Source organism: Vespa mandarinia, chromosome 14 (assembly GCF_050613455.1).
Source record: "Vespa mandarinia isolate Hongniang chromosome 14, ASM5061345v1, whole genome shotgun sequence".
NCBI lineage: Eukaryota > Metazoa > Arthropoda > Insecta > Hymenoptera > Vespidae > Vespa > Vespa mandarinia.
The window spans coordinates 4,704,517-4,715,522 of NC_140823.1; the positions used below are offsets into that span (position 1 = coordinate 4,704,517).

General features: G+C 30.3%; 2 protein-coding genes across 2 annotated transcripts; both read right to left on the bottom strand.

Annotated features, from left to right (window-relative positions):
- Positions 1 to 298: 298 nt before the first annotated feature.
- CCT5 (chaperonin containing TCP1 subunit 5) lies at positions 299 to 3,603 on the bottom strand. The gene is made up of 7 exons (XM_035862037.2): positions 3,329 to 3,603; positions 2,400 to 2,824; positions 2,117 to 2,309; positions 1,749 to 2,018; positions 1,236 to 1,421; positions 638 to 962; positions 299 to 559 (listed from the first exon to the last, which is right to left on the bottom strand). The coding sequence occupies exons 1-7, from the start codon at positions 3,434 to 3,436 to the stop codon at positions 426 to 428; spliced, it is 1,641 nt and encodes a 546-aa protein (XP_035717930.1). The 5' UTR covers positions 3,437 to 3,603; the 3' UTR covers positions 299 to 425.
- Positions 3,604 to 4,778: 1,175 nt separating this feature from the next.
- On the bottom strand, positions 4,779 to 10,316 carry spab (space blanket). Its single transcript, XM_035862521.2, has 6 exons — positions 10,146 to 10,316; positions 9,199 to 9,416; positions 7,920 to 8,055; positions 7,204 to 7,353; positions 7,041 to 7,129; positions 4,779 to 6,965 (listed from the first exon to the last, which is right to left on the bottom strand). Exons 2-6 carry the CDS (start codon positions 9,367 to 9,369, stop codon positions 6,822 to 6,824), a joined length of 690 nt encoding a protein of 229 aa, XP_035718414.1. The 5' UTR covers positions 9,370 to 9,416; positions 10,146 to 10,316; the 3' UTR covers positions 4,779 to 6,821.
- Between the last annotated feature and the right edge of the window lie 690 nt (positions 10,317 to 11,006).

The window sequence follows — 11,006 nt, forward strand, 5'->3', positions numbered from 1 at the left end:
CATTCGAACGAAATGTACGAATACATTCCATAGAATCAACTAATTGGAAAAGTAAATGCTTTTCCAAAGTGTTATTAAGCGGCAAATCAATCTATTTACGCGATTATTATACATTTACTCGATGTGAAAAATTTATTTGTTCCTACGATGAAAATAATAAATGAAATCGTTAATCATAATACGATGTTTCCTCTTAGACGATATATTATGCATACGTAAAGTATGAATCTGTGTACATAAAAAATGTGAAATATTTGAGGCAGACATTATATAAGTGAAATAATTTTAGAAAAAAGGATAGTATTGCAATTTTTTATTATCATATAAATTAACATTTTGTTATGTCGTGATTGCGAAAGAGATATGAAATACGAATACATAGAAATACACAGTATTAATACATTCAACAAGTAAAAATAATTAATTTAGGCTGCATCACCGGCATCATTTGGTGAACGTACGTCGTCGATCTTCAATATCATTTTTACCAATTGAGTCGCCAAACAAATTTGTTGAGTTTTGCTTGCTAATGTTTCAATAACATTTTGCACTTTCATATCTGCAATATATTAATATTTAATTTTATTGTCAATTGCAGATTTTAAAAAAATTATTCGACATAAAAATGAATAATTACCTGCAGTTCCGCGATTTAAACAATCAATTCCCAAAGATGGATTATCTTCTGTTAATTGTCGTGCCTTTATCTCTGCAAGAGCATCTACCGGGGAAAGACCTGAATTTTCTGCCAATGCCATTGGAACAGCTTCCAAGGCCTCGGCAAATGCACGGAATGCATATTGCTCTAAAGTACTTATCTTATCGGCTTGTGCTGCACATGCCAATGCACACGAAATTTCTGCTGCACCACCGCCGTACAAAATCTTTTTATCTTTGGTATTTAATACGTTGCGTACCGTGCACAATGCATCGTGAATGGCACGTTTAGCTTCTTCGATAATCTAGATTAAAGAAAGAAGGATGAAGTAAAGCTTTTACATATTTACCCTATGTATAAGTAATTAAAATCTTCTTTTGTATAATTCTAAACACTAAGCTGTAGCATGAAGACGCATTTGATCAATGAAATAAAGATACATTGAACGTTATTAAAATCATATTATGCATTAATTAATTTTGCAAGGTGTCTGGTCAGTAAAATGTATAAAAGACACGACTGAAATTCTCCTTGCTTGAATTACATATATCACAAGTATTTTATGAAAATTTCTTACCATTTTATTACCTCCACGTATAAAGATAGTTACTGCACGAGAATTTTTACATTCCTCAATAACGAGCATTTTGTCTTTGGTGGTACCAAAAGATAATTCCCTGACAACACCTGCGTAACCAAGTTTCTCTGGTGTTAATTCCTCGAATCTTGGTACGATACGACCACCCGTTGCAATAGCAATTAACTAGAAAATATTATATTTTTGTATAATTCGTATTAACAACATTATGTTAATATACGAATATAAGGCAGAGCCCTCAGATCTCATAATCTTATAGTCATCAGAGACACAGCAAAAGTAGGAGCGTTGGATAGATAATTCAAAAAGGATCCTTTTATTTTAATAACAATTAACATGACGTTAAATGGTAAAACAATGCAAAGATCATATGAATCAAAACAGACCAACTTTCTAAACTTTTACACCTCCTCCAGTACGCTTTGTCATCATTGGGCAAATAAGACATATATATACAGAAAAAAGATATTACTACTGTGTATAAAAACTTACTTCTATTTCTGGACCGCCAACCCATCTAACTGCTGGTAAATCATTTTGCAAAAGAAGATGATTTGCTTCATCGTCAAATCCCCATTGACAAATGGCAAGAGTTGTGCCAGCATCTTTAACCAATTTTACCATTTCTGTAAATTTCTCTCTTTCATATTCGCGCAATGCTCTATAGTCTTCTACCGAAGTGACATCAAGCTTATGTTTTGTCTTGGGTTTTGGTGGTTCAAAGGGACAAGTTAAGATTGCTAATTTGACATTTTCTAACCTCTGAAAAAAATTATTAATATCTAAATAATTAGATATCAATTTATAAAGTTTTAAACAGATATTATATATATATATATTTCATAAATCATATGTATTACCTTTGGCATCTGAGGATGACTGAAATCTTTGTCAATAACTACACCACGTACTAATACAGTATCTTCTAATCTACCACCAACTTTTCCTTCTATTTTGATTAATTCAAAGTTAACGTCCCATGTAACATGATCATAGACAGCTAATACGGCATTCACTGCAATTTCTGCCATTTGTCTATGGCATTTATTGATACTAGAAATAAAAGCATATATTATTTAGATCATGGTTATAATAAATATCAAAATTTTTAAAGGTAAAAGCTGTCACAAAATGAATAATTACATTTTAGAGCCCAGAGATGTCATAGCAATCTTAATGTAAGGTTCTAAATTTTCTACACTGTCTGGAAACTTGTGTGTAATTGTTTTAAGATGATCAGTTGCACATTTAGCAGCCATTTCAAATCCATCCGCTATTCTTATCGGATGTATTCCTTTATCTAATAATTGTTCAGCTTGTTCTAACAAAGCACCAGCTAATACAACTACTCCAGTGGTACCATCTCCAATCTCATCGTCTTGGGATTGAGACAATTGGACCATTAATTTTGCAACTTCATGATCTACATCCATATTCTTCAAAATTGTAGCTCCATCATTGGTAACGGTAACATCTCCATCCGAGCTTACCATCAATTTATCCAAACCTTTTGGACCCAAAGATGTTCTAAGAGTATTAGCTACATTACGGGCTGCTAATATATGCGACTGAAAATGCAAATTATTATTTATTATTTAATTTTACACACAAATTCATTATTATTAAAAGTTATTTTTAATAATCGAAACGTCTTATTTTATTATAAAAAGGAGCAAGAACGTAACGAATACCAAACAGATCTCCTTTTATGGGTAGAAAATGATCTCATTGATTTCATACGCCAATGTATATAAACGAACATTACTAAAGAATTAATTGAAAAATATATAAGAGATTCATTTCGTTCAAATAAATTCGTTTAAAATTAGAACAAAATCTTTCGTATCTTAAATAAATAATAAAAATTGAATTTGTTTCAAAATTGAATTGAAATAATGCTAAGCCCAGAATGTCGCCATTACGCTCTTCACATGGCTGATTATAAATTTGAGTAAATATCGAAATAAAATGATTCATTTAAATTTGTATAAAACACAATTACGATATAATATATTATATGAATATATAGTTTATAAATATTATAAAAGATATATTAATGTCTGAATTCGTACCTTAATTGCATCAATACCGGTTAATCGTTTTTGTTTCTCTTGGTCTCTTAAGATGATAAATGGACGACCATATTCATCAAACGCCACAGTTCCCGGAATAGCAGTCATTTTATTTTAATTTTCAAAATAATTACTTCTCGAATATTATAGAATTAAAATATTTATTAAAACGTTGTAATCCTAATATTTCACGCTCCCATGCAACCACAAATGACGAGGATAGCACAGGAAAGGAGGAAGTACATCACAATCCTTGTGGAAGTGCATCAAAATCCTTGTGGAAGTGCTGCCATCTTTTCCTGCATCACAATCTTTGTGGAAGTGCTGCCATCTTTTCCGAGTTGTTCAACGAAGAAGCGGTAAGTTTAAATTATCCGTCGATGTTCGATTTTTTGTCGAACAAGTGAGTTATATTTAAAAATGGCAAATAAATTTATAGAAATTTTGTCGAACAATAGCAATTTTTTAATATTCAAAAAGAATTTAGAAATTTAGATAAATCGTGTATGTTAAAAAAATATCCATATTACATACAACATTTAACGTAATATACTGACATAGCATATTTCATAAGATTTTTAATATTATTCTATTTAAGTATTTTATTTCATTGATATTAAAAATTATAGTTCCTTCTTAAAATTTTCTTTTAAATGAGCAATCGATGATTGATCGAATTGTTTAAGATTTATTTTAGACGTTCAAAGAGAAAAGATACGATCGAAGTACTGATAGGAGTTTTCAAATTTATTTACTATTCATCGTTACTTCACATTTATTACTATTAGAGCTCTTTAATGTTGTATTGTTTGAACGATACATTTATTTGTGTATTAGATAGTCTCACACATATAATTACTTTGGAATTAATTCATTCAATAGAGGTACTTTTGACTCGAAGCCAGACACGGCCAAATTCCTTAAATTCTATGATACATCGTACGTATGAACATTCGATTTTTTTTTTTTTTTTTATACACTTTTCCGCTTATACAGTTGTTCTAAATATATTTCCAATCTTCCCTCGTAAGATCGAGTATTTTATATCTATGATATGTATTTTTATGCAGCTCATTTTTTCATTATCGTTTCCTTACATCGGGAAGACAGAAGGTAAAGGGTAAGGACAATTATAAATAATATCGTTGTAGACTAATAAAAACATATACTATCGTTGTGAATTAATAAAAAAGATGAATATAATTGTTTAGGCTTCTTGAATTAAGTTCTTTGACAAAAGAGAATTTTTTTGTTGGGAATTGCATATCGAGTATTACATACGTACGACGTAAAAAAAGAACGTGTATAGACTATATGTGTATATATTATATGTATATATATATGTATATATATATATATTATATATATGTATATATATATATATATGCCTCGAGAAAATATATGAATACTATGCAAATATATATATATGTATGTGTATATGTATATATATATGTATAGCTTAATTATACATACGGATCAAAGATAAAAATATAATTTCGATATAACATTCATATTTAAAACATTCTTAATGCTTTTAGGCATTCGATTGATATGTTTGACTTTTCCTTATGTAATAATGTTAACACTTTTGAGTATATTTAATTTTAATTTATAAGTGTATATATATATATATATATATATGTATATATATATATATAATATATGTATATGTATGTATGTACGTGTCATTGAAAATTATAGATATGTATTTGGACTCTCGACGACTCTCATCAGTAGCGTAGAAACAAGGAATCATTATTTGGAAAGACGTACGACAAGGCGACAGGTACTCTAAGCATTTCAGAAAGGTTTTCGCGAGCGCGCGTTTATGATCTTTCATCATTTCTTTAGTTCTTTTTCCTTTTTTTATTTTTATTTTTTATTTATTTATTACTTTTTTTGTTTTTTGTCTTTTTTTTTTGTTTTTATTTTCGTTTACGCTTTCTCTTCGTTTTAACGTCACGAACGCATCTCAGATCATGTTCATGCGAACATACGTCTATACAATTCTCCGACGTGTCACATACATATTTATATATTATCTTAATTAACAACGCGGTTTTTCCCATTTAACACGTGATATGTGGCAGAATGATAATTCCACAATCGATATTACGATTTTATCAATTTTCTTATTCCCATTTCGCCGTAGCTGATTCAACATTTTGTCTTTAATTCGCAATATAGATAAAAACGATAGCTCTCTGAACAAAATTTAGATGAACAAGACTTTCCTTGATACGTATATTTTGGTATAGCTCGTACGTTATCACTTTCACATAAATATATATAAGTATGTATGTAATTTTTTTATATATATATAACATAGATATATATATATATATAAATATATATATATATATATATATAGTTATGCCGTGTATTACACCGATTAACAATATTCAGAACGATTAAGTGATATTTAATTCAGAAAAGACGTCTATATAACAACACGTTACGATAAATTCATCAAACATCGATTAAGTTAAATACTAATTCGCGTCTTTGTCACGTTTACTTTCCATTTTGAAATATTTTAGTTTAGTTCCTTCACCACTGAATACGAAGAACGTTCGATTATACCTTTTCATTTGATATAGAACGTGAAGAAAGAAAATTACGATAATCTGTAGTCTATACATTTATTGTAAGACTTCCTAACTATCGATCAGTGTTAATAGTCTCCCCTTTCGCGTACAATCCTTATCATAGACGAATTCAATCGATATGATTGAAAAGGCGAATATTATTAATCGATCTATAGCGATCGAACTTAGAATTCTTTTACACATTTACAAAGAGCAAAGGAGAATCTACGAGACGGTTTATTGCCTGCAGAATGACTCGGAACTTGTCCGTTCATGGCGTTGTTTGCGTTTTAGAACGATCGAGAAGATAAAAAAGTTGGAAGGAAAGATCGAAAAGAAAGATTTAGAAGTATCGTCTCGTGTTCTCGACAAAAACATTCTGCAAGCAACCGTTCGACAAGCAGAACGAAGGAACGATTTTCTTTCTTTCTTTCTCTTTATGAAAAAGATCATCGTACTTGCTTTATCTTTAACGATATAAGATGACGGTCCAATGTGATATGTATCCGTATATTATCAGTCATAAGATTAGGAGAAAACACAGGAAGGCGTCTCGTATCGTCACCCAGAATTTTCAAAGTGACTTAAATATATCTCGACGATCTCGTAACGTTCTTTCCTTTCGTCTCTTTTACGTTTTTCTTTCTTTTTTTCTTATCTTCTCTTTTTTTTTTTTGTTCTTGTTGTTTCGCGAGTTATACCGTTGAGATATACTTATCAACTCGAAGTGGAGTTCATGGAATACGAACGGGATCGTCGTAATTGCGTTAAATCGACATAGCTTATTATCTACGTGCTTTGGTGGAGGAGAATTTTGACGTTTAAAACTCTTCCAATCGTCTTCTCTTTTTATCTTTTACTTTTTACCTCTCCTCCTCGAGAACCAAAGAAAGGGATGAGATAGTTTAGGCGAAGGGTACTCGTTTAAAAAGACGATTCCCTTGTCCAGTGATACGTTTCTCACCGGAAGTATATTGTACGATAGATTTTATTTGGTCCGTCGCAACAGGTCCAATGCATACCAAAGGATCTTTGAAGTAAGAGCAAACCTAAGGACAGAAATACGATATATTTATATATTAAAATCCCTATCGTTACGAATAATTGATAATTAATTTAATTACCTTTCTAGTCGTTTGTCGATGTCGCCTCTGCAATTGACAACACAAGCCACGACCGATATCACATTCACCTGACATGTTGCATTCCTCGTCTAAAAAATGTATCATTTACTCGGAATAGAATTTTTATTGATAAAATTCATAGAATTACGAAAAGGATCCTTACTGTACTGTTTGTTTGAAGTAACCGGTGGTTGACACGATCGAGTTTCTCCTCCTGCTATATCAGCACACATCAAACCTGTTTCGCAATCGTTATCTCTTCTGCAAAGTTCACCCTGTTTTAGTCCGTAAGCGAATAGGCATGTTCCAACGACTGAAATTTATCAATTGCGAAATTTAATTTGATAATGATCGATTTAAACAATTTACGAAACAATTTTTATACTTGTTTTATTCATAGTATATAAATATCCTATGTATATATTAGATATATTAAAAATAATATTATTACGTAGAATTACGTAGAACTGTGCCAAAATTGTAATTTTACTACTTGATAGCTTTCCGATAACATTTATTCTCTTTTATAGCATTTAACATTCTACCCCACTTTGTTTTCATACATTTTATGTATAAACGTAAGTTAAATCGATTTCTTTTTCATCGTGATAAAAATCTAATAAAAGTACTTTTATATAACTATAGGGTGTTAAGAAGAAAGGATCCGATACTTTAAAGATTACTAACATACGTTCGTAAATGATAAAAGTTAATTTACATACGTCGAAAGGATTGCTTGTTAGCATGTACATTGATTAAATATAATTTATCGATTAGATATCTATCGGTAAGTATTATAGATTAAGATTTATCGTTTCTTTTTAACACTCTATGTATACATATCGACGAAACAATAAAATGACATTAATAGAGATTTACCACCATCAACGTTGACGCAGACCGAACCAGGACAACAATGTTCATTGGCTGTGCATTTCTTCTCGTAACACGGATCGTCTGATTCTTCTTCCAACGAATCCCCATAAGAATTTCCATAACCTCCCGAAAGTGGTCCCTTTAATTAAAGGAAAAGAATGTTTCGAGTTATATAAAATTTTTTATTTCCAAAGAGTATTTACTCTGAGAAATAGGATGATTAAATTCACAGAAATTTTTTATTCAAAATAATTATTTCTTTCGTACGAGATTCTTACTTTTTAAATAGTCTTTAAATCGAGTACTTATATTCTTCATCTTGGGAAATTAAAATGGTAAAGAAAATTTTAATTAAAATTAAACATTAGTCTAATTTTAAATGTTATTTTAATTCTCTCAATTGGGTTAATCAATATTATTCAATTGAAATCATAACGAAATGATGTTTACATAGCCGAGAAATATGCGCCAACTTTTTTTATAACGTTGAGTAGTTAGTTTAACAATTTTTATTCGATCTCGTTACAACAAGAATTTTTTTCTTGTCTCTCTCTCTCTCTCTCTCTCTCTCTCTCTTTTTTCTAATAAAAAGAGAGAAGATCAAAGGTTAAATCTGCTACATTGTTACGATCGATGCTGCGAGGAAGTTCAAACCGTTAGTGACGGTGACACAGCTTGAACTTTCGAGTTACCTTGTCTCTCAATATTTTTAGCAATTTCTCGACTTTATTGAGTTTCTTATTTACGAGATAACACGAGCTAACTAATATTAATTCATTGCAATCTTAAATTCCAAGTAGTTAAAAGCAAGAGCAAGTCACTTTTTTATGTAGAATAGTTAATTTATCTGCATAAAATGTACTCAATACTTAATTGGATCATGTAAATCGTCTGTCAAAACAAAAAAAAAAGAAAAGAAAAAGTAAAAGAAATCATAATAATTGAAAATAAAATTGAAAGTAATTAGACTCGATGCAGAATCAATATCAATATATAATTATCAATGGTTAAATGTAATTAGTGATTGCTTATCGTGAATGCCAGTGACGTAATTCGAACGTAGCAACGCCAGACTGTATATGCAGTAACAAGAGAAAGAGAGAGAATGAGAGGGGGAGGGGGATTATCGATCGAAGGTATTTTGCGTATTGCGACAAAAAACACAATATGTCCAATTTGTGTCCAGATTTGAGTAACTTCAATGAATTTTTACTATAAAAAAAAAAAAAAAAAGAAAAAGAAAATAAACGAGAAAAAGTGGATAGTTTGATGATCTACATACCTGTAACAGTCTCGATCTGCTCAAATAACCACCATGTCCACCATAACCGAGGTTGGAAAGCATTTCGGGACTGAAACGATTAAAAAGTCCACCCCATGCATCTACGCCAAAGTGCATCGTGCTCATGAGAGCTATCAAAGCCACCGTGATACTCGCTTGCATCTTCATCATTCAGTTCTCTCTTTTTTTTATATCGCAGGAGTTTGTCGCTGAGCGCTCTATAAATGAAGCATTGATCGAAATAAATATTTATCTTAAGAATTAAAACGATATAAGAATGAAGCAATTGCAATCTGAAACTTCATTTAATTTCTTTAAATTTCGCTGATCAAATTGAATGATTAAAAAAAAAAAAAAGGATTCAAGGATCCTTACATTGTATCGATTCTGATTCTTTCGAGGAATGATTTCATTTCTTATTTTTTTTTGATCACAAACATTTAAAGTAAGTACATAGATCTAACATAGTGATTTCTTCTTACATATTAGCATTGCATTTGCGTGACTATGACGATTTTGTGTTCAACGTAACAAAATAATCAACTTGATAAAATATAGAAATATTCTTAACAACGAATGATATAACACGAATATAATTATTATTCAGGATACGAGTCTCTTTAATACATTTTTTATTCATGAAAAAAATCAAGATGCATTTAATATAAATATAAAATTGTACAGGATACTACAGGCTATTTATTTCAAAATATTCCGACTCTCAAATGAAAATAAAAAAAAAGAAAAATAACTTACGAAAAAAAGGAAGAATTACGAATTGTTGAAATTTATAAACAAATTTTTCAAAGAAGCAATATCAAATTGTTAATGATATACTCTACAAATCATATTAATAATGAAATAATTGTGTGTATTATAATATAGGCTTCTGAAAGGTGATTTTGAAAGAAAAGGAATTATTGAAAAAAAATAAAAAAGTGACTCACATTATCCACCTGCGCCAGGGTCAAGCTTCTAATTCGAATGACTGACGATTAGTCGAGTTGATGTGTGAATTGTGGCGAGATCAGTCACTTTTTTATCAGCTCGGGGAGATCAACAAGTCCTCTTTGATGTTTGTTGGAGGACTGAGCTGAATCCTCGCAACCTTAGGTAATCTATACTTCTACCTATTCGCCTTCCCGTCATACAAGCGCACCCTATATATATAATGTTGCGCATGCGTTTGCCATCTTCCCCTATATTGTTTTCCTTCTTCGTCTTCCTTTTCTCTTCCACTCGCCTACGTGATATTTCACCCATTCGCATTTTCTACTTCCTATCGAAGTTTGCACTGTTTGCAAAATGATAAGCCATATGAAGGGATAAAAAAGTTTCTTATTCTGAATTCATAGTTAAAGCAATACTAAACTCTCTTATAGCAGATTTCCGTTCTTTTTTTTTTTTTTTTGTATTTCTAGTTTTTTTTTGTTATTGTAATGCTAATTATTATGGAAATAAAATCATGACGTTAAGATACGATAAACGTATTCAAAATGACAATTCTTTTTTAAATTGTCATTGCAATAATTTTTATTATTAGAACGAGAATTTGTGCAATTAAAAATATTTTAAATGATCCTAATAAAAATTAAAAATGAGCTTGAGTAAGATTAATCAACCTGTTAACTTTTAGATAAAAATTCTAATGGGTCTTATAACTTTTCTTTACATAATCAAGCTTGAAAGCTTTTTTCAGATAATGTTTGGGCCTTAGGCATGATTTATATCATGAAATATTGAGGCAAATCCTGTTAAAAGAACTTGGATGTAAAACTTTGACGTATCGCTGCTGGCATAGTAAAATT